Source organism: Esox lucius, chromosome 14 (genome assembly GCF_011004845.1).
Source record: "Esox lucius isolate fEsoLuc1 chromosome 14, fEsoLuc1.pri, whole genome shotgun sequence".
Classification (NCBI taxonomy): Eukaryota; Metazoa; Chordata; class Actinopteri; order Esociformes; family Esocidae; genus Esox; species Esox lucius.
This window is the reverse complement of record NC_047582.1, coordinates 17,680,224-17,705,025: the sequence shown is the minus strand read 5'-3', so window position 1 is coordinate 17,705,025 and position 24,802 is coordinate 17,680,224. Positions and strand designations below refer to the sequence as shown.

The window sequence follows — 24,802 nt, the reverse complement described above, 5'->3', positions numbered from 1 at the left end:
GTCAATGGCACTTTTTTTCCTGGTCCATACCAGATTGGTTTTGCTTCACTGCTTGTACTGGGTGGCCTTTGTCTGGGGACATCATGATCCACTACAATTTGTCTGCTCTCTAGAGTTTTCATAGGTTCTCACAGGTTATAACAGGTAGGAAAGGAGAGGATGCTCTTATACATAATCACACATAAACCAGAAGTATGCATACACACACAGAAACACACAAAAATACCTTGGAGTTTCATCCTGCAAGTAGTGAGTTTGTGTCAATTGCAATTTCATTTTGAATTCCCATCTTGTTCACTCATTAAGATTTTTCAATTCCAACAGCATTATTATGGAATTTGAATTGAACAGACATTTTACTGTTTGGACTAATTGAATTGAGATGTGATTTACATAGTGATACACCAATTAGGCCATATCAACCTTAACTAGCCACAACCATCTCTGTCACACTCAGGGAAAATGTCAGGTTGAATGCCATTTGGAGTGGGTTGTTCATTTCCCTGGAAATAGGTAAACAAAGCATATACTGTTGTAAATTCACTACATCTGAGTAAAACATTAAATAAAATAGCCACAGCAAGAATCCCGAATATTAAAGGGTTGTTATGTAGAATTTGTAGTTATGCCAATTCATATTCAGTCAAGGTTTGACATAATACTGTGGGGTTTTTGGTACAAAAAAAGTATTCTTTCTCCTTCTGGCCAATTATGTGTGAAACAAATCTCACAGCCCTAGAAATCTCTGACATGATACACACCACCTAAGGTCCCCACAGGTTGAAGTGCTTTATCTACCAGAGTGACTTTGACATGACATCACTTTCACATGACTGTATTGCTTCTAACCCTAACCGTTTTGATGCAGTTAGTGTTGAAAGGCCTGAGACAGTATTGAGTGTGAGTGTCAAGCAGCCCATCATAAGGAATTCTACAGCACAAGGGTTGAATACTTATGCTAGCATTATATTTCAGTTTTTATTTATTTATGTCTTACAAATATTTTTCAACCTAAAATGTGTCCCAAAAAAATAATTGGTATTGAGTTTCAGTGTTTTTAGTAATCATTAACACATGAAAAACTGTTAATTGCCAGGGAAAAACCCCACACCTCAGAGGTTTGAGAACGCTATATACTGTAAGATGGACGCTGAATAAGATGGTCTTCTAACATTAACTTTTCACCCCATCACTCCTCTGACTGTTGTCATGTTACTTACTACAACACATAGAACAAGTAGTCCATATTATGCTGATAATTTGTAACAAGGTCTGAATACATTTGTAAATGGGAGATTTTTTATTTAAAAAAATTAAATGTTTGTCTCTTTACAGAATATAGTTTGTACAATGGGACTAAAGTGGTTTCCACATCCAGAGGTTCTCCACTGCATCAAAGGGTGTGAGGTAAGAATATGAACTTTGTAAGGACACTATAAGATAAAGGTTTCAGATGAGATGAAAGATGGGTCTAATGTATGTGACTGGATATGAGATTCAAAAAACACAGTTGACTAGTTTGTCTGTTTAAAGTAACGGGTGAGATGTAGGCTAAGGTAATGCTACAATTTGGTTAGTACAAGCAATGTTCCCCATATCTCTGATACATACACACACACACACATAGGTTCAGTACATTTGCTCACTCAAAGCATAGTTCACCTTCTCTCATGAAACATGTTTTGTGAATCAGACATACTAGTAGGCTAGTTGTTTTAGCGACGGATTTTCTTACTAATTCAACCTTTTTGACAACAATTCCACTCTGTTGAGGCCATAAAATAGTTATTCCTTTGTTTGTGACATTGTAGTAATACAATCCCCTTTCCAAGAATGTTGGGATGCTATGTAAATTGTAAAGAAAATCCGAACGTAATTATATGCAAATCATCTAAACCATATATTCAATAGAAAATAGTACAAAGACAACATATCGAATGTCGAAACTGAGAAATGCCCACTTTGAATTTGAGGCCATGAACATGTCTCAAAAAAGCTGGGACATGGGCAACACAAGACTTGAACAGTTTTGTAATGCAAAAAAACCTGGTGGAACATCTCACAACTAATTAGGTTAATTTGCACCAGGTCAGTAACATGATTGGGTATAAAAAGAGCATCCCAGAGAGCATGAGCCTTTCAGAATTAAAGATAGGAAGGGGTTCACCTCTGTGAAATACTGCACAGGCAAATAGTGCAAAAACATAAGAATAACGTTTCTCAATGTAAAAGTTCATCATCTACGGAACGTAATATCATTAAATGTTTCAGAGAATCTGGAGAAATCTCTGTACACAAGTGACAAGGCTGAAAACCAATATTGGATGGCCGTGATCTTCGGGCCCTCAGGCGGGCAGCACTGTATTAAAAACAGACGCAATTCTGTAGTGGACATCACTGCCTGGGCTAAGGAACACTTCTGAAAACCATTGTCTGTGAACACAGTTTGTCGCTGCATCCACAAATGCAAGTTAAAACTCTACCATGCAAAGAAGAAACCATATATAAATAAGATCCAGAAACACCGCTGCCTTCTCTGGGCCCAAGCTCATTTAAGATGGAAAAGTGTCCTGTGGTCTGAAGAAATTATTTATGGGAATCATGGACGCTGTGTCTTCCAGGCTAAAGTAGAGAGGGATACTTCTTATCAGCGCACAGTTCAAAAGCCAGCAACCGTGATGGTATTGGGGTGCATTATTGCACATGGCACGGGTGACTTGGATCTGTGAAGGCACCATTAATGCTGAACCATATGCAGTATACAGGTATTGAAGCAACATGTGCTGCCATCCAGACAACGTCTTCTTCAGGGAAGGCCATGATTATTTCAGCAAGACAATGCCAAACCACATTCTGCACGTATTACAACAGCTCCGTAGGACAATAGTTTGGGTGCTAAACTGGCCTGCCTGCAGTCCAGACCTGTCACCGATTGAAAGCATTTGGCACATTACTGTATGAAACAAAAAATACGACAAAGGAGACCTCAAACTGTTGATCGGCTGTAATTCTTTGTCAGCCAAGAATGGGAAAACATTGCACTATCAAAACTACAGCAGTTGGTCTCCTCAGTTCCCAAACACTTACAGAGTATGTGTGAGATTTTGTGTCTTTCCTGTCTTATCCATGTCCAGGCTTTCCATGTGTCTGCCTTGTCTGTTTAGCATTTTTCGTTTGTACTTGTCACTCTGTTAAGTGTCCTAACCAATGTTATATGTTTTTTTGGTCCTGCTTTGTGTCTAACCACGTTTGCTTTGTAAGTTTTGTCTTTCCAACTTAGTCAGTGTTCCTGCCATCCTGCTGTTGGTCCTACCTTCTCCTTTGTCCTGCCCACCTGCATTTTTGCCTCACCTTGCCTATTGTCACATCTGCCTGCCTGCCATAGATTTGGGTTCTATCCTCTCTAGTTTCCTTAGTTTAGTTCTTGGTATTTTCGCCTCTGGCGTGTTTTGGCCGTTTGTTTACCAACCTTTTGTTTTGTATTGTTTGCCTACCTTGTTTGTGGGCTGCCTGCCTATTTGCAAAAGAAAAGAAAAAGAAAATGAAGCCAAAATAATAAAAATACAAAATCTGGAGCTCTGCACCTGGGTCTCATTACTGCCATACCAGTGAATCATGAGAGTATAGTTAAAAGAAGAGGTGATGCAACACAGTGGTAAACATGCCCCTGTCCCAACTTTTTTGAAACGTGTTGCTGGCATCAAATTCAAAATGGGCATGTTTTTTTACCAAAAACAATAACATTTCTCAGTTTCAACGTTTGATATGTTGGGATAAATGATTTGCACATCATTGCATACTGTTTTTATTTGCGCGGCATCCCAACTTCTTTGGAAATGGGGTTGTACCGTAATGTCCTGTTTAGAAACTGCGGCAATCAATTTGTATAATTAGCATTAATTAACCTCTTATAGCATCTTTTGAACCATTCAAACTAGAGAATCCAAACTTTTGTGTCTTCCTGTTCTTTTCCGATTTCTACTTTAAAGTCACTTCTAAAGTCAACTTTTTCCCATACCACCCACAATTACTTACAAAGTTTTAAATTAAACCCCAGTAACTTTAGTTGTAAAGTTAATATCAATTCATTAGTGTAAATGTTTATGTCAATTATTGGTCTTAGACTTACTGTGGTTGCATCTGCTTCATATTTTATAGATGACTGCCAATTTTGTTCATTTCCAGCCCAGACCATTACTAAACACACTGCTCTGAATAAATTGCATGGCAGACAGACAGTAGGATATCTACAGAGCAATCAGAGACAAGCCTTTTTAGTACAGACAATGTATTTGCTAGATGGTTGAAAAAAATGCAGTTCCAGGGGATGGGTGGCCAACTGTTTTGGTAAGGTCAGTTACCCTGGATACCTGCACAACCAGAGACGGTTTGTCAGTGGAAGCCAATTAGAGGGAAGTTTGATTAATGTTTCCAAAATAAAACACTTTAACCACATTGGAACATGAATCTGTTTCAGATAAATCCAACACTATAGAAGAGAACCAGGAAGTAAAAGAAACACTTTACCAATGTATTGGATACTATGGCAGATATTGTTCCCTCAGGCAAAACAATATTTACTTTCATAAACTATATTTTTTCAGTTTGTAATTATAACAAATGTATTATCCCTCATCTTGGTAGGAGTCAGTGTCTTTTCCCTGTTCCCTTTATAGTTCTCTGTATGGATAGTTGATTACGTCATTCCTCTTATTATATCCTCTTGTTAATTTCCATGTCTGTCTCTGCTGCAGCCGTTCATGGGAGACAATTACTGTGACTCAGTTAACAACAGAGCCTTCTGTAACTATGACGGAGGGGACTGCTGCCACTCCACCGTCAAGACCAAGAAGGTAAGTTGTACAAAATATCTGGACCTGGATTATCTGAATCTTCTTTTGACAATGTCTTACTAAACTTAAGATAATGATAAATTCCTTTAAGCAATCAAACAATTTTAACATTTCAATGGAGGACAGATTGTGAGTGTCAATGATTCCAGCCCTTCACTTTTAACGAGTGTCCACCAGTAAAGACACTCACAATATGCGACAATCTGCGACTTTTACCCTGTAACCCCACCTATTACCCTCCCCCTTCTACTCTCTTTCAAACTTGGAATGTCATGGTTGAGGAAAGATAGTGATTTTACTTATACTGTAAATTCTTGTATAAACATTTGACACATTCAGCACAACATAGGAGGTTTAAAAACCTTGTAACTTTGAAAAGTTCAGATTGCATTCCTAGCTGTAGGTGATTGACAGGTTATAGAAAGGTTCTTGAAATTTATAGAATTTTCTTAATTTTCTGAATTTGTTAATTCTTGTTGATATTTCAGTGTAACTTGTGTTAATGCAGGAATTTATGTATTTTAAGAGGTAATCCCTAAAAGTCCAAATGTATTATTTTTAAATGGCGGCCGTGCATGAGACAAACAATTTGTCAAATTGAAATCCCACCCACCACCAACTTCATTTCTGGCCACTAGGTCCAAACCAGCGCAAACCAGTATTAGAAAAAACTAATATTATACTTATTTGCAGACATTTTTGTTATTGAATGAAAAAGATGCATAGTGCTAGTTTTTATTCATATTTACACTGTCACACATTGTACAGTAGACCAATATCCGTTTTATTTACAATGTGATTATTACGAAAAGTTAGTGTTAATAAATATTCATGCTGAAGAGGAGCATGAATTCATCCCCATATTGGCTTTGTATTTTTCGGCAATTAAATATTAAGTAAATCATCCTAATTGACTTAAGATTCATTGTAATTGCCAATAATTTTTATATTTAATATTTATATATACATTTCATGGGCATACAAAAGTTAAACGATTCCCAACATACTGCAATCAAGGCCTATTAACTAAACTAATGAACTAACTTATGAAAATTAAATTATTAAAAGAATAAAAATGACCGTCACATGACCCATATGTGTATAGGTAGGCCTTTTGAAAATATACAGCTCTGGAAAAAATTAAGAGACCACTCCAAACTTTTCTTAAATCAGCATCTCTACGTGTATGGCTGCCATTCCATTCCAGTGTCTGTTAAATTCCAACACAGGCACACCTCATTTTACTTAATGAGGTACTGATTTGGTGATTACCTGAACCAAATCTAATTTAACAAGGAAAAATATAAAAACCACTGCTGTGGTCATCACTATCCTCTTGCTTAAGGCCAGCTGGATGGCAAAAACAGTGCAAGTAGTACCTCAAAGGTAATTTGAATAAAACAATAACTATTCAGCATGACAAAAGAGTTGAAAAGAAAAGCTTTCAGTGAGGAAAAGAAGGGTTCAATTCTGGCTTTACTGGCAGAGGGATCAAGTGACCTACAAAAAGAATGGAAAACAGCGGCTGGAGTGAAGTGCACAGCGAGGATGGGCTGAAGTCGTGCAAAGCTAGAAAAAAGCCCTTCATCAATGAGAAGCAAAGAAGAGCCCGGCTGAAGTTTGCAAAAGACCGTAAGGATTGGACCGTAGAGGAATGGAGTAAGGTAATCTTCTCTGATGCGTCAAATATTCAGCTTTGCCCAACACCTGGTTGTCTAATGGTTAGACGGAGACCTAGAGAGGCCTGCAGGCCATAGTGTCTCGCACCCACTGTGAAATTTGGTGGAGGATCGGTGATGATCTGGGGGTGCTTCAGCAAGGCTGGAATAGGGCAGATTTGTCTTTGTGAAGGACGCATGAATCAAGCCAAGTACAAGGTTATCCTGGAAGAACACCTCCTTCCTTCTGCTCTGACAGTGTTCCCCAACTTTGAGAATTGTTTTTTCCAGCAGGACAATGCTCCATGCCACACAGCCAGGTCAATCAAGGTGTGGATGGAGGACCACCAGATCAAGACCCTGTCATGGCCAGCCCAATCTCCAGACCTGAACCCCATTGAAAACCTATGGAATTTGATCAAGAGGATGATGGATGGTCACAAGCCATCAAACAAAGCCGAGCTACTTGAATTCTTGTGCCAGGAGTGGCATAAAGTCACCCAACAGCAATGTGACAGACTGATGGAGAGCATGCCAAGATGCATGAATGTTGTGATAAAAAATCTGGGTTATTCCACCAAATATTGATTTCTGAACTCTTCCTAAGTTAAAACATTAATATTTTGTTGTTGAAAAATGAATGTGAATTTGTTTTCTTTGCATTATTTGAGGTATTTTGTTATTTTGACCAGTTTTTATTTTCTACAAATAAATGCTCCATACCTATGAATAGTAATTGCAAATGTGATAATTTTGCAGTGGTCTCTTAATTTTTTTCAGAGCTCTATATTTTTTGGCCATTTAAAAAATATTGTATTAATTATCATATGTCACAGAAATTAATTTGGTTGAAAATTATTATTCAAATTGTTATTACAACACTGACGTGTTCAAAACAATGGAATTTGCTTTTATGATAATTAAAAAATACTACCTATAGAAATGTCAGTAATGGCACATTCAGATGAATGTATAACGATTGACAGAGCAGCAGAGGAATTTAGAGTAAGGCATTTGGCAATGGATAGAGGGTTTAAAAGAGGTTTTTGTGTCTTACATCCATAGTTTAAGGTAGTTAGTGATTGGCACAGTGTGTTATGTAGCCACTAGGCAACCACTTGGGAAGTTACTTTGCCCCATACTGCTTGGTTGGACTACGTTGATCTCTACTCTCCATCTGCTTGCCTGACTCCCTTGCATAACGTCCTGTATTGACAGGGAGTTCTTATATGTCACATCCTAAGTCAACATGGACAATAATAGTATTACCGGATAATCTATGTCCCATGGCTGGTGTCAGTGGGAAAGTGCTTCTGTTCTTAGATAGCAATGTATAACTTGTACAGTATTCTATGAACGACACCTGTACTAATTGGACTTTTGGCCTATTACTGTACAAAACAATTCCTGGTGATAGTGTAGGAAGGCTGTGTGATATACCAACAATTGTTAACTGGACAATTCCTTGGCTCTTTTTTCATACCCGTTAGACAGACGGCCCATCTGTGGGAGTGTGTCTCTGAACGTCAGCCATTTCCGCTGAGCCACAATGATAAGAGGATCACCTGGGCTCATGCACCAAAGTGTGTTACTCCCAGGCATTCAGTCTGGCAGCCTTTTAAGCAAACATTTCAGCTGGTATTTGCAAAGTGACTTCCATGGAAATGGTTCGGATTTGTGGAAGATAGAGAAAATTGCTCTGAAATAAACGATCATAATTCGATTTATCTGGTGCCAGGAGCAAATGGAAAAAAAGAGGCTAACCAAGTTGAACAAATGAGAAGGAAATACAAAAGAGGAGAAATGGGACTGAGAATTTAGATTGTGAATATGATAGACATGGGAGAAGAATCAACCAATCCTCTGAAAATTTTCTTATCAAAGAACGAAATCAAGAATATAGAATATATGATATCTAAATTCAGACATTAATGCCTAATTTGACTCTCTGAAAACACTCTGGATCTAAATGTTTTTTTATAGGAAAAGGTTGTTGTTTTGGCATTCTAATCATTGCTGTTTGGCATTCTAAGCAGGCGAATTCCAATTGCAGTCATCCTGGTTTGATCATCCAAGCCCAAAACAAAAATGACATGACACAGAAAATGACAAAATAACTCTAAGACCTGTTTTTACCACATTCTCCAACTATTCTGCCCCCTCACTGGTGACACTCAGACTAGAGTTCTCATCAGGCCTGAAATGTTGAGCCCAATCCAACCCAAGCCTGATTAACTGCAGCCCTGAGCACAGGCCTGGTCCAACATCACAGGAATGTAGTGAGTACAAATCCTAATAAAGCCTGATTACAAAAACAAACAACAACAAAAAATCATTGGGACCTTTTCTTAGATCATGTTACTGTTTTGATAATATGGCAGAGACTGCCAACGAGTGAAGACAGGAAAGAAAACTTACATTGTACAGTTGAAGAGGGGAAAACTAGAATATAACTAGAATATAATCAACAACTGTTGTAGGTTTGGGGATTATAAAACATGTAGTTATACAGTATCTTTGGGAATCAGACAAATGCTGGTACTTCTGTTGCCTGTGGGTTGTTTTTTTTATCCTGTGAGCTCCAACAGCCTCACACAAACGCAGACTTGCCGTGCAGTCCACAACTCTTTTGACCGTGGTACAGGATTGGTTATTTTGGCTCTGTAGTCCAACACTTTTATATAATTTAATGACAAGTGGGTTAATGTACAGACTTTAATCTGAGGGTTTTTTCATCAATATCAGATCAACCATTTTTGAAATAACAAAATGTCTTGAGCACCAAAAGTATCTGGATTATTTTCTTCATTGCTTTCTCCATGCTGTTTTTATGCATGTGTGTTTGTTTGCATCATTAGTGCATGCACAGAGAGAGCTGCCAATGTTTATTCTTGATTATAGGCTTCAAATTTGCATTTGGAGTAGGTTGCTGTGTCTGACATAACCAGGACCAAATAATCATCAATGCAAGTCAAGCTGGCCATCTTCATGCAGATAAATCAGAATGAATTAGCCAAAACATTAGGCATGCCAAACTCAGCGGTTTGCTACATTAAGAAGAAGGAATAAACCACTGGTTAGCTTAACAATGGCAAATAACCTGCTAGACCAAGGAAGAACTTTACAGTGGATGACCAAAGAATCCTTATCATAATGAAGAAAAAGCCAACAAAGAGCTGTCTGGCTGTACTGAAGAGTGCAAAAACATTAGTTAACCTCAAAAACAGGGCAAAAAATTCCCATAAACCAAGAAGAGCAAAATATGGTTGTAGTACAGGCCTGGCAAAGCATCACCAGGTTAGATACCCAGCATCTGGTGATGTTTATTGGTCGCAGACTGCAGGCATCAAAATGATAACATGTTAAGCATTTTTGATGCTGCTTCAAATTGCCAAAAATTGGAAATGCTATTAATCTGTAAACTGCGAAACATAGAACAAAGTTAGCAGGAATATATTATTTTGTCTCAAAATGCATTTTTTTTAAATTAGCGGTAGGCAAGACATCTATTCACGGGTTCATTTGAAAAGACAATAGCCCAGAATTTCTGATACCTCACTTTCAATCTGCCACCAATTTCGAACCAGGGCCTACGAGTTGTTCATGATTTCAATGATTCAATGTTTTGTAATTGGTAAAAACATAAAGACAAAAGTGGATATCAAGTTAGCATTGAACATGTCGCATATTATTATTTATTTAAATTGTATAGATGATAAGTTATTATGCCTTTAGCCTACATTTTCATCATTCATTTTGCTTAGCCATTTAGCATTATCCAGCATGTCACCAACAAATTATAATTTAGATTGTATAAATGAATAATTATTATTCCATTAGCCATTAATTAATGACTAGTTCTTTTCCAGACATGATGTTCATGTGATGCCTATAGCTAAACTACTTCCACTGACCACAGTATTTGATAGCTTTCTATTGTCCCGTAACTACCAACTGAAGTAACTTCAAAAAATACTATTTCATTTTTTAATATCTCTTTTTCTAGATCTGTAGTATTATGATGACAGTGACAAGTTAACTAATGTGTTAATACATTGGATTATTCCACCCCTCCATGTGCACAGAAAAAGATGATCATCTTCTCATATTTGGATGCGTCTTTGGGTTGATGTGTCCAATTTCTTAAGTTTAACAAACTGTATAGACAATTAAGATTGACATAAGGCCAGGATAGGCAGTTTGTAGTGTATAGTGAATACATTGTATATAGAGAAGTCACCCCCATCCGCCTCACTCTACGCAACCTGTACTCTATCTATTAATGCTTAGGGTGTCCCACTGTACCACAACTATGGATTTCACTGTCTGCCCTGCTGTTAAAGTGAAACATACACAAACATTTACTGAGAGAGAGTGAGTGGTATGGTACTTTGTCCAAAGGGAGAGTCCCCGGGAAAGAATCTGGGAAACACACGAACAGAGATATCTAAAACTTTTTGTGCCTGTGGGGGGAGTGACTCAGCAGGAATCCTATGCAGAGTTGTTGTTCATAGCACGGTGACACAGCACATGAAAACAAAGGCCTAATGTAACAGAGATAACATCGGAACACCCCCTCTCCTCTTTTTCCTCCTCCCCTCTCCTTCAGGCAGAATCTTCACAGGTTTATTTCCCCCTGTTCTTTCCAGTTATTTCGCGTGAGTGCGATAACTGAAAGAGACGAGTACTTCCCCACCACCTTGGATTTGTTTTTGTTCCTTATCTCCACTCTTTTTCTTTCCCTCATTTCTTTCTCCTGAAGATTTGTGTATTAAGGAGTTCTGGTTGACTTGCTGTGTGTATTATTCCTCTTCTGGACTTTGAAGGTGCGAGTCTGGCTGCACGTAAGGTCACCACAGGATTCCTCTAATGACTGCAAGCTGTTGGCAGGCGAGAGGAAAGGAGGAAGGGATGGAAGAGAGAGGAGGGGAGGGTACTGCCTCTTTGCCTACCTACCTGCTTGTATGGGCCCTTTTCTCCCTGAAATCCATTGAAAAAATATACTTATTGGGAAATGGGAGGCAGCAGGCAACCCTCCATGCTCAAACTGTTGCTTTTTGTTTAAATATTGTAGACTGTGCCCCTTTGTTGAGTTAATTGAACTTTTGCAAGCTCCCCCCACCCTATGCCTACACCTTTCCCTCCCTGACCAATATATTTCCATGGTATGACCTGTGTCATTATTGCTCTTTTACTGACCTCTTCTTTGCACTGGGTTATTCACCGAGACAGGGCACTTTGCTCCTCTCCCAAACTTGCACTTTACAGCCCAGTTTCTTTTCTGGACATCGGTACTACTGACTGTAGCTGTGTTTACATTTACTCTAACTTCTACAAGTTCCACCTGGGAGAAACTTCAAACAGATATACCTTTTGAAGTGTAAAGAAAATGTTGGTACACCAATTTAAAGCGAAAGCTAAAGCTAAATAAATATGTCAGACCAGGTGAGGTTTGTTCAACAAAAATGAACTTGCTTATTCGTCACTACTAATTTACACAAATCTACACAAACAAACACCCATTGAGACTGACACAGCATAACTTTTAAAAAGGTCATGACTGAGCAATCTGCAATAAAAGCTCAAATAGGTTTCCTTTTTGTTTTTCCAAGCCTTTTTTTTCGTAAAGTTATTGAAAGTCAAGTATTTAACCAATGAACACATTGTGTTGGATCAGGTATTCCACATTCCTTCCATAACTCAAGAAAGGTTGTTCACTTTATTTTAAGCAGTGATGAGTTCATCATTGATCTTGGAGTTATGAAAAGGGTTGTGAGATTAGCAGAACAGTTTTCCTTTTTTTGGCTTATTTTACCAGTATGGCTATTAATTATCTGAGGATCTGATCATGGTAATTATTTTCTGTGTGTATGCAGAATATGAAATGTGCTAAACAGAAGGGCCCCGGCATACTGCTCATTCCTGTGTGATTCACCATGTTTGGAGTTAGGCTGCAAGTACAGAAGGCTCCACCGGGTCGTCTTATTCTCCCTCCAAAACTAGAAACTGATCGTTTTGGAAAATGACATAATTGAATAGAACTCTACTACCGATTCTCTGAAACAGTTCTTAAAACCAATATACCACTGTCACTTTTATTCTTAATGGAAGCTGTAAGGATCACTGAAGTGTCTTTGACTTAACCCTCTTGTGCTCTTAAGTCCCTGGTCCTCTAGACGCATTGTGCCCATTCAGTTTTACTGCGGTCACCTCGTATATTGGCTAACTTCGTGTAGAGAGTATGCTGCATCAACAAGTACTTTTTTTATGTCTGAGGGCAACCGAGTTTGACTTCGGATCCCTGTGCCAAGACCCTGCCAAGGCAATTAAGGGAAGAGAAGCTGTGGGGAGGGCCAGGGCCCAGCAGTGAAGAAACACTTGAAAGTTCTGGTCGGCAAGAATTAAGTGTTGGTTTTGTACCTGCCTCTTAATAAGACTTAATTATCAACGTATGTCTGCGCTGCCACGCAATGTTTACGGCAATAAAACCCCATCGCTAAACGAGTTGCTCAGGCCTTCCACATAGTTTCCTTTAATCCTGGTCTTTAAGAGGGAGGTGATGAGGCATGGTATGGACCAGGAGTGGTGGAGGGCAGAATTGAGAGATGGAGGGGGTTGTTGAACTAAACAAACATGTATGGTGGAGGAGGGGGTTTCTCCACAGCTGAGCAAAGGTAGTAACTCTCCAGGGGAAACACGCTCCCCGCAGGTTTAGGAGCTGCTGCTGTTTACTCATGTCGAGTGCCTGGCGCTGGCAAAGTCAAAACCTGCCCTTCTCTCACTCATTGGAACATTACACCAAGTATATTTCATATCCAAGTATAGGCCTCTTCCATCCATATGCCCCCAGACCCCCCACCCCCAACTCTCTTTCTCCTCTGTTGGTTTTAGCAACATCTATCCGTACATACATTATACATAATATTTGTAAAATATCGTCTCTCCCCCAATTGCCTTCATTGCGCATTTAGAATTGCCATTTGTACTGTATTTGCCTTCATTCCACTTATAACGTACACTTTACTAAATACTTGTACATTACATCTCTTCTATTTGCACTTCTGGTTAGATGGTAACTGCATTTCGTTGTACTGTACTTGTTCTGTTCAATGACTATACATTTTAATCTAATCTGAATCTTTGCTTTTGGCTGAGGGGAAATATAAAACTGATATGCACGTTTGTAATGTGCGTTTGCAATATGTCAGTCACGGATACCTCAACTTGTTTGAAGAGTAATAGGGTGTTACCCAGTGAACAGCGCTGGGTGTCTAGTTGTTTTAATGGTGTGTTTGTGTGCACCCTCAAGTGTGCGAGTAGTCCTACCACACCTATGGCCCCTTACGCCTCCCCTGAGCACATACTGCGATGTACATTGGCTTGACTGTAGCCTGTTTGTTGAGGTTGGGGTCAGACTTTCTGTCATGTCTGCCCTTTAACAGGAGCTTTCATGTTGCTGTGGGTGTCCTCCTCTGCCCTTTGCCTGGCCCTGGGACTTTCACAGGGCCCCTGGCCCCACTCATGCCCCATTCCCAGCCACCCTTGTAGAGCCTCAATCAGGGCCAGATGTGGCAGATGGCCCAGCCACCCTACAGGTCAAGGTCACAGGAAACCATGTCAGATGTGCCACCCACCATCTCTCTCAACCAGATAGAGAGATAAACACAGAGAGGGAAGGAGGAAAGAGTGTTGGGATATTATTGTCAAAGAGCGGGAATGGGATGAGGGTGGAGAGAAAGGAGAGATTGGGGCTAAGAGGAATTGGAGCGGGGCATTTTTTGTAGCGCTGTTCATGCGATTGACAGCTGTTTCTGAAGTGTGTCCGGTCTGTGCTTGTAAAGTCATCACATGGAAGGCCCTTTTTCTCAGAAGAGTCTGGCGTTCACAGCCCTGCCCTCTCCCATTAGGAAACCCCTCTCTGAAAAACGTGGTTTAATACCGCATTTAAAAGACAGACCTGCGTCATTGTGCCTCAGTCACTGGTGCAGTCTCCCCAGGGCCCCAATGTCTGCTCTCTAAACATAGAGCCCCCAATGGCCTTGGTTGTTACGTACTGTGTTTACCACCCAAGATCGCCATGGTTATATGGGAAAGTGTTTACTCTCGAGGGAGCCTCTAACCAACGATGCTCTGAAGAATCTTGCCCATGTACCTCCTGCAGTATATGCCCAAAAACTGGAACTTCTGAAAATATTTCTGTTCAGTCTGATGATGATAGAACAGTTCACATTTACTTTTCCTCCAAATACAAGCACAAGTAATGTACAAGTAATGAATAGAAAAACACAACAACCCTGTATTTGAATTGTTGATCTGTTTAACTACTTAACCTTTTGTTTTGTGCTCAGTGCTCAACTAAATAGGCACCAACAACATAGTTTTAAACATTGAGTTTCAAGCAGCAGCTTGGTTAAGCTCACAGTTGGCTTTGAGTGCATAGTGGAAAGTGGGACTAATGGTCAGTTGTAGGATAATTTGGAATTAAACCCGACCCAGCTCAAAATAATTAAAGTAGTGTCAACCAGGGAATGTTTTGAATTGGTTTCTGTAAGCAAGAGGTGTGTTACCCTGGGTGACCTTTTACTGCAAGTGGTAACCCTATCTGTTGATGTGCCTTCTTGGTGATTGCTGTAAGAATTACTTTAGTCATTTGATTTACTTCAGTAAATTAGCAGCCACAATTCTCCAGAGTGACTTATAGTTGTTGATAGTGATGATAACCTTCCATTTGAGATATTTGGTGATTTAGTGTCCTTGTGATTGACTGCTCTACCACCAGAGCTGTCAATCACAAGGGAGAGCAATTCAATATACTCAGGACCTAAAACAGTTCCTTAATAGTAGGTAACAAAGAAAATATCAGTGGAACTGTTTTTGAGTTTTTCCGAGTTGAGTCTAGGTTATGATAACAAATGTACGATCCAAATGTTAAAACAATTGTACCAGTATGTATTTTAGGCTAATTGCTTGAGGTGGAAATGAAAATGTAGATGGTGACTTTTCTATTAAAAGTTTTTAAAAAATTGAGCTTCTCAGTCCTTGTACGTACACATTGTCTTTGGCCTTTTCCCACTGCTAAAAAATGTTCCAAAGGAAACACAGTTTTTCTGTACTTCACTGTAATGCTCTTTGTTGTACTGTACTGCACGTCGTTCTGACCAGCCAGTGAAGTAGGGCTCAGTGGAGCCACATGTGTTCCTAGTTTCAAGCAACTGGGGATGCATTGTGTGTATCAAAACAGCTGAAGCAGGCTAGTGACCCATTGCTGACGCAAGCCTGTGACGTCAAACGCCACACACTTGTGGTAGTGCGCAATGGTAGGCTGGGTGTAATTCAAAAGTGTTTGTGGGCACTCTTCACTTGAAGCATGACACTTCTAGCATGCATAGTATTCCTTCATACAGGAAAATCCTAAAGCAGTTGGTTCGTGTTGTTTGCCGTTGTTCGAGTTGACGCAGAGGCATCTGACATTATTAGCACTTTAGTTAACATAATGTATATTTACACCGCCACGGTCCTAAACAGTTTGGAACACTGGAAAAATGTATCACCGACTTTTATCCTACCATTGCAATACTCTAGCAACCAGTAAGAATACATACAGTATGAAGGAGTCGAGTAACACCCAAGCTTTATTCACAAAGGTTTACCTGTCGTCTCTGTGTCTCCTCTCCAGGTTATCCCATTCCCCATGTCGTGTGACATACGGGAAGACTGTGCCTGCAGAGACCCCAATGCTCCAGAGAACAGGAAAGATGAACACGTCCATTCCTTGGGGTGACATTCCTTCCTTGCCACCTTGGACCCACAGACTCATGCCCCAAAACCCACCCAGAACCGGACTGGGACCAGGGAGACCACTCCTCCTTCTCCTACTCCAACCTCCTCCACATGCTGCTTTACAGAAGTACCTCTCCACCTATACTGCACCCCTAACAGATGCCTGCCTCCTACACATTGGGAAAGACCTAAATGAAACAAACCAGACTAGAGAGGCCATAATGGAAAAAACATTTCTTGAAGAATGGAAAGAATCTGGAAAATCACCCAACACCAAACTCTACAGCAAGAGAAAATGAATTGAAAAATAATATGAAAAAAATATATAAAAATCTAAAAATTAACAAAAAACTTAAACAAAACAAGTCGGCATAGCATAGGTTTTGTTGAGTTTTGTTCAAGCTTCCATGTTTTTCATTGGCAGTTCTGTGCACTATCTTGATTTTCTTTCTAAACCACCCCAAAACATTTAGGAATCTGTTTTTGCGTTACGGTCAAGTCATCAATGATTGCATTCAATGACAGGACTATTGCCAACATAACAGACAGTATGAACGCACTTGACATGCCCTATTGCTGTATCCAGGGCTGGTGAGTTCCTTTCCTGGATTCAACATAGCACAGGGATCAGGCTGACAGTTTGTGCCCTCTGCCTTCTGTTCGCGGAAATGCTTTTCCTTCATCTTCAGAAACAGTAGGCTTAGATGTTCTTAAGATACACACTTGTGAAACAGAAAAGGAGTTGATGGGAATACAGGCAACCATATTGGTCAGAGATTCAGTTAAGAAAGATATAGCAAGAGAGGTAACGGCAGGGCAAACCGATTTACAGCCTTTTTGTATGGAGATCTACAAGATTGTGTTGAATTATGGAAGGCTAATTTGATTTCGTAATGTTTAGATTTAAAGAAATTTACTGATATAAGTGGACACTCATAGGATTCTGGCAACTTTGAGAAAAAAAACAACCTCTTTGTGCCTGTTCATAGTAGTATCTTCCCTCTAATTGCCTAGAATACTCCCATCTTCTATCTTCGAGGACATTTCTGTTGTTCTATTGTCATTTAGTAGATACTCTTTGTTGTAGCTCAGTAGGCCTAACATTTAAAATCACATGAAATTTTAAGATTTCAATGCTACATCAACAGGTGAATCTGGGAAAAATTGTAGTTACTAAGCTTACGAAGTGAGCACGGCCCCCATATTTGGTGTTCAGAAGGGACAAAAGCTAGGTTGAATATACTGTACCCTTGATGACCGGATGTTTACGGTTTTCATCGACCCCGTTGTGGGTGAGCACTTATATTGGAATGCAAAAAACAAAACCAGTTATATTACAATGGCTGCTGCTGCTACTTTTGCTGCTACTTTGCTATATGACCGACTCTGCAGACTATTCTTGCCCTGTGAGGTTGGATGGAGCCAGCCCCATCTGCCTTAACGCTTACCTCTTATCACCATGTGTTAGTGGACACTTGCTTCTGCATGTTAAGTACACTCTACTCAAATCTAGAATAAAAATTCCCTTAAAATTGCAAAAACAAACACCCTTACAAAAAGAGTGCAGTACTTCTGCTGTTACTGCTATTACTGGATTTTACTGCAGATTCAACAGTACTGTTGCAAAAAAAAACATTCCTTCATCATAACATAAACCTAAGATTTATATTTCTCTCTTTCTAATATCTGCAGACTAATACCTCAGATACTAATCAGATCATATACCAGAACTATCTCAAATTTTACACCAAAAGCAATGTTGGCTTATTACAAAATTCAGTACATATTACTGACTTTAAAATGAGTTCAGGAATGTCATTGATTGTTTATAACATCTTGATTGTAGTCGATGTTCATTCACGACTACATCCTCAAACTGTAGTTAAAAGCATAACTCTGACTTCAGCAGGCCTCATTGAATAGTACGTACATACACAGACAAAAGAAAAACAGGTTTTCCTTATTTTATTATAGATGGCATCTGAATGTATTTATTGTCAAGATGAAGCGTTTAAATGCAGCCTTACTACAATATAAAATGCCCAAGACACTGGCCGTGTCTAAATACCCATATTTGCCTTCTAAAAACCAGGCTTTTGGGGTTAATAATTTTAAATTGTATAGTGCGTGTAAAAATAATTGTAGTAAGTTTTAAATTCCAGGAGCTCATACCAATTTCTGCATTTTGGAATTGAAATCGTGAACATTGGTGAAATCGTGCATTAGACATACACTCTGAGTATTGATGATATGTATTGATTACTACATTCAAACCAAACATGCAGTATGCAGTAAAAATGAGCAGACAAGACATATTTTGGACACGGCCATTGTTATCTTCTATTGGCTTGATATACTGCATATTTCCAGTTTCCCAGCTTGGCCTTTTCTTACCTCAGCAGTAATATGTTCAGAATATACAATTCCTGGCACTTTGTCAGTATTGTAACTTTTTTGTCCCTCACCTCATGAACCACACATCAATAGAGCTATAACTGCTCTTTTGTGCTCTGAAATTAGGCTACTAATCTCATTCTTCATAGCCTTTTTCCTTCCATAGCTATCAAACAATTAGTTGTTGGCTACTTGGCATAGGGTCCACAGGTTGCTGCTCCATTCTTCACCCCTTTGAAACTCTCATTTGGTATGGGCAAATAGGATACTCCCTTTGACTTATCACCATAGGCTGCTAAAGTATGAGGGATTCTAGAATTTTCCCATACTTAGTTGGTCATCATAGATACAGACTGAGTAGATAGAGAATTCCACAAAATCCACGTCACACAAAAAATGATGGGGACATTTTTCAAATGCATAATGTATATACAAAATGTTCAGTGTAATACTGCTTTTTAAGCTGGAGAGGTTAGAAGCAAAAGAAAACGTAAGAATGGTTCTCCTGTTTGATCATTCTTCTTTAATTTTTAGTTTTTACAAAATGTCATCAGATATAATCAGTATTTGTATTATTGACCTCAGTTACTGCACTTTTTAGTTGCCTTTTAAGAAGAAAAATAAGTCAAAACTTTTAGAAGCTGCTATTGTCAGAAAGGTGATTTAAAAAAAAAGTGTATGATGTTTTTGTCTGTTAACTTTCCTATGGTATTGCTATTAGCTTTTCTGTGATTAGCATTGTTGTATTCCCCCTAGCTTTGCACCTAATAACCCAGTAGGAAGCCCGTGTGAAATGATTAATACACTAATTGTAGACTTACTCAGAATTCATTAACATTATCATATGATGACGATATTATTGTATCAAGGCTATTTAACCTGGGAGTCAGATGTAAATGAAATATTATTGAAATATTATAGATGATGATATTTTGTGTTCCTTCTGGTTAGGAAACAAAACATGTTATTTGTCCTCCGTGGTTTAATCCACCATCTCATCTATTTGGTGCAAGTGAAGTGGAACTATGGAATGTCAAGAAGGATTGATAATGAAATGAAGAAACTAGCAAAAAAAGGACTGTCAAACATTGCTGATCTTTCAGACTTAAAAAAACTTGAGAGGCTGAACTGTCTGGAGACTACATCATTTTAAAGCTTACATCAGCTTTGGCAGTTGTGCATTTAAAACTTTATACACTATATAGCCCTGGTAAAATGAATTATATATTGTTATCAGATGTCATGTAATAATACTCAAATTATGCTGCTTTCATTAGAGATTATCACTACACAAAGCCAACGCAAGTACTGTGGATCACCATCATTATAACCAACATGCACGCGCGCGTGCGCACACATCTAGGAGTTATCTTGCCAATGGACCCTACCCTCATCCCCAAACTGGACAAACATTACATGCTGATGACCAGTCATCCCTTTCACCAACTCGTCTTTGTCTAAAGCTCCTCTCTTCGACACAGTCCTGTGTCATCCTCATTAGTTTCATTAAAAAGTCAGGGGACCAGAAACAGTGACTCTCAGAGAGAGGGAATTACAATCTTTACAGAATGTGACTGCTTGTGTGTCAACCTGAACACAACACGGACACTTTAGGTTTCTGATGTGTTATCTGTATTGGACAAGGTGCTCTTTGTTCCAAAGCCATAAATCCAGGATGTTATGAAATGAAGAATCAAATGCGATGTTATAGTAACTTAAACATCACCTCTCTACTGTAAGCCACAACAGAATCCCTTTGCTGTACCTCATGCCTGTAATGTTTGCTGCTTCTATATTTTGGTGCATTAGTCATTTTTGCGTCTCTTATCAATGGTGTAAATAGTAGAACTATTTATTAAGAGTGTTATACTTTTTTAAGTTATATTTAATGTTCATGTAAATTATTTTTTACATTGTTCTTATAAACAAATATTGGTTGTTAGTTAAAACGTTTTTTTTCCCTTTGTTGTCATTTTATTTGATGTTGCCAGAAAGTAATGGTCAAGTTGTTGTCTCATTGGTCGCTGGGGTAGATGGACGCTTCTCTTGTGTAACGACTATTTACCGTATGTAATTAAGAGCATTGCACAATAATCTTTTTAATTAATTTTTAATTCAAATCCAGAATGTACTGTCATTTTCCCATTTCTATATTCTTTCCTCTAACTCTTCAAACATAACCAGAACTTCCTCTGCAAGGAGAAGACCTATATCATTTTGAAGCTTTAGACTCTTCAAAAATTATCTCTGCAGGCTACTGTGAGGGGGACAGAATATACACAGCCATTCAGAGCAAGCAGGGGATTGGGATCAACCAAGGAGGGTGGACGAGCGGTCAGGCAGCCAGTGGTGCCCCAGGTGGGGTGATGTTAGAGCAGGGGAAGGGGTGGGATGGGTGGAGTTGGACTGCTTTTCCTGGCAGCCCTGGGTATTTGTCCAGGTGTGAAAACTGTGTACCTACAGAGCTGCCCTTGGGCCAGCACTGACTGGCAGCAGGCCAAGGCCGATGAGTCAGACTTTCTCCTGGAGGTGGCGGCTATTCCCTGAGGAACCCCCCCCCCCCCGACACTCCGGGCCATCCGTCACTGTCAGGATGAAGAAGCAGCCGGTCAGGTCAGATAAGGAATGCAGCCGTGGTGTGATGGGCCGCATTGAAGAACAGAGAGGAGGGAGGATAGGATAGGAAGACTACCTAACACCTACCCTGGTACGTCATTCTGCCTGTCCCTACACTCTCAGACTAGGAGGAGTAAAAAGAGGTGAACATTTGAAATGCATTGCAGAGACTCCGCTTCCATTTTTTTTTTTTACATAGATAGTTTCTGACTAATCAGATTTAAGGTAATTAACAATGAGGACAAATTAAAGGATGCCATTTCCAAGAAGTTTTGATAGATAGAACACTCAACTAGAACGTGGTGCTTGTGACGCCAGGGATGATTTCTAAGCAGAGCTATGAACCCTCACAGAAAATAATTTTATAAAACCACAAACATGTAGGCGCACTACCAAATTGCATCTTTTGCCAGTAAGGTCATTCGACACAGGTTACAGGAGCGCTGCCCAGACCATATCCCTGACAATGACTACTAGTGATGGGAACCAATATTAGTAATTTAATATAATATTGATATTGTTTCATGTTGATAAGTCTGAGTAAAGTCATAATATTGTTGAATTAAGCAATAAGGCACAAGAGGATGGGGTATTTGGCCAAAATATCATGGCTAAGAGCTGTTCTCATGCAAAATGCAAGGCAATGCCTATACCATGATGTGTGTATAATGTATGCGTATGTGAGTATAAATATCAAGATTTAAAATGTCACTTATGTTGATACAGACTTTCTTATTAGTGCCCATCCCTAGTAATTACTGTAGTCATAATGAAGCCTGCACGCCTAATGGTAATGTGATGCTCCACTCTAAACCCCCAGTGAAGCTAGTTGAATAGATCAAATGTGTCATCTATAGCGGACATGCAACTATGTTAGATCATCTCAGACAAGTCATTATAAGCATCACAATAAAATGTGAACAAAAATTGTCAGAAGCATTCCATACTAAGGGGCTCATTATACAACATGTATATTGCATATTTGTAGACTCATATTGAGAGAATCTCCTACCAGTCAGGTCATTCTATGCCTGACAAAACTATGGAGTTGTGAAATTTGTTCTACCATACCAATGCTTGTCCAGCACATGTCATTTCTTTATTACTGTAGTCAGAATGAAGACTAACCACTCGCGCTAGTCTTATGTGTCACTACACTCAAGGACTTCCCGAGGCAAGATGAGCTGCTCTCTTGGTACATTCTCTAAAACCTAGCCAACTGACTGCCTTATTTTATGTAAAAGCAGGTAGCAATACTATGGGCAAAGTAACATATCCAATGAACCCGGGGGATCAACGTCAACATAATATTACCAATAATTGCTGGTTTCCATGAACTTTGAACCTTCATGTGAATTTGTTATAGGCTACAAGATCATTGGCTCATGATCTGGAGATTTTTGCAGGCGCAGAGGATTGAGCTTATGTCAGATAGGAGCTAGCAAGTAACTGCCAGAGGAAACGATATATTGGTAATGGTTTAATGTTGTAGGCAAGAGGCAGGACAAAGACACAGGGAGATTGGAGGATTTTTACTGAAATAAATAAGATGCAACAAAACTAAAACAGAACCAAAGCTGAAAACACTACTTGGAAACAAAAACTTAGATGTTAAAAAGGAATGGATTCCAAATAATGACTGACAAGACACATGAGGAAAGACGTAACATAAAAAATGGACAGTGATCAGGAACACAGGTGAGGGCAATAATGATGAACAGGAGCTTCAAATGAGGGAGAGAGGGTGTTGTATCTGACTGGCTAGCCTGCCCTGACTGGATGTGACTGAAGCCTTAAAATTGGGACTACCTGTAGGGGCCCATACCTATATTTTGGAAGTCCCCCTATAGTAAAGACTCCAGTTATGAGCCAGACACCAATATTGCAATGAAACCACAAGGAAATTCATATATGGTCAGTCAATCTCCTGTGCCCACCTTCATTAGCCAAGAGTCTGCCTTATTCACTTAAATTTAAATTCTCTTCAACCAGCTAAATAGTAAATTTTTTGTATGTTTTTCACATTTATTGATGTAATGTTCCTATTAAAGAAAGATGCTTCTTGCCTAACTCCATTCATAATTAAAATGACTGAATTTAAAGCCAATTAGTATAACATACCAAAATGTGCCATTCAAAATATTGCGCCCACTGAACAGCGCTGACGTATAAAGGATAGGGTATGATGAGCTGAAACAAATGTCACATGGAGTTGCGTTGTTGTTTGAAGGATATTACGTTTTAATGGCTCCGTTCCCCTACTAACGACGCATAATTTGATTACCAAAAAAGGATCTTGGTCCAAATCAAATCGAACCAGAACATTAAATAAATGTCAGATCTCAGATGTAAAACCCCAATTATATATTATGTAAGATGCACATTCCAGTGGGCTACATTTTACTTTTCCTTGTTACAGAAGATGATTGTGTAGCCAGATGTATTTAATATAGTCGACTTAATGTAACTGTCATTATGAATTCATAAGTAGTCATCCATGAATTCCTCTTTTCCTGGAGTAGAAATGTGACATGATACATGCCTGCCTCTGTTAGTCATATGTATCAACATGGGGACGGTCAGAGAACAGTTATTCAATTGAAAAAGTAGAAATATACATAAGCTGTGATATACCTGCCAATAGGACCCAAGAGTATCTTGCCCCCTAGCAGACAGGATGGTATGAGAAGAAACCCAATGTTCTCCAAGCATCACAGTTGAAGAATTTCACAAGTTGCATTAATCTGTCCCCATACTGCATTTAGACCTTACCTGCGTGAAACAAGCATTTTGGCTGGCTAAAGTCTTTACTCTCATCAAGACTCATCTAAACACTGAACCTGGTTCCAAATAAAGTTTCAATGACATTTAATGCATGTATAGCATGTTTTGGATGTATAACGTTGTCTGTATGTGCATAATCTGTATGTGGATTTGGTATCATACCGCAGTTATTCATAAACTTCCAAGTTTGAAATTTGAAACGTTTGAAAAGTGGCATGGAGCACATATCTGCACATACATGACAATACAAAATGTTCTGAGAGTTTAAGCGCAACAGCACCTCTTTTACAACCAGGGCCAGACATTGTGGAATGCATCCTTAAGTCAGATGTAAATATATTTTTTTCATCCTAGTTACCAAAGTGTCAGTTTGTAGTTCTTAGAGCAGACAGTGTAAAATAAATCATTAATATGTTTCTTATGAGGGAGAAAACAAACAAATTAAGAACAGAAAATGTATTGAAAAATAATATGTATCATGTTATAACAAAATGTTATGAGACTGGAATTAACAAATGTTATTTAACTCACCAACTAAAATCAACTTACCTATTCTTGTGACTTCCTCTAGACCACAGGTGTTCCCCCAACCAGTACCTCTCTCTTGTCCTCTCACTTATGGCATCCAATCTTTTAGATCCAGACACAACATGCAGTTTTTAGGCACATACAGATCACACTTGTTTCAGAAGATGTTTTATTAAACATTGTTTTGTA

General features: G+C 39.0%; 1 protein-coding gene across 1 annotated transcript in view; it reads left to right on the top strand.

Annotated features, from left to right (window-relative positions):
• pappaa (pregnancy-associated plasma protein A, pappalysin 1a) overlaps nucleotides 1-20,569 on the top strand; it is a 174,742-nt gene extending 154,173 nt beyond the window's left edge. The window contains exons 20-22 of the mRNA XM_010877932.4: nucleotides 1,336-1,407; nucleotides 4,755-4,853; nucleotides 16,188-20,569. Coding sequence (XP_010876234.3) covers nucleotides 1,336-1,407; nucleotides 4,755-4,853; nucleotides 16,188-16,292 — 276 coding nt within the window. The 3' untranslated portion in view covers nucleotides 16,293-20,569. The remainder of the gene's footprint in view (nucleotides 1-1,335; nucleotides 1,408-4,754; nucleotides 4,854-16,187) is intronic.
• Nucleotides 20,570-24,802: the final 4,233 nt, after the last annotated feature.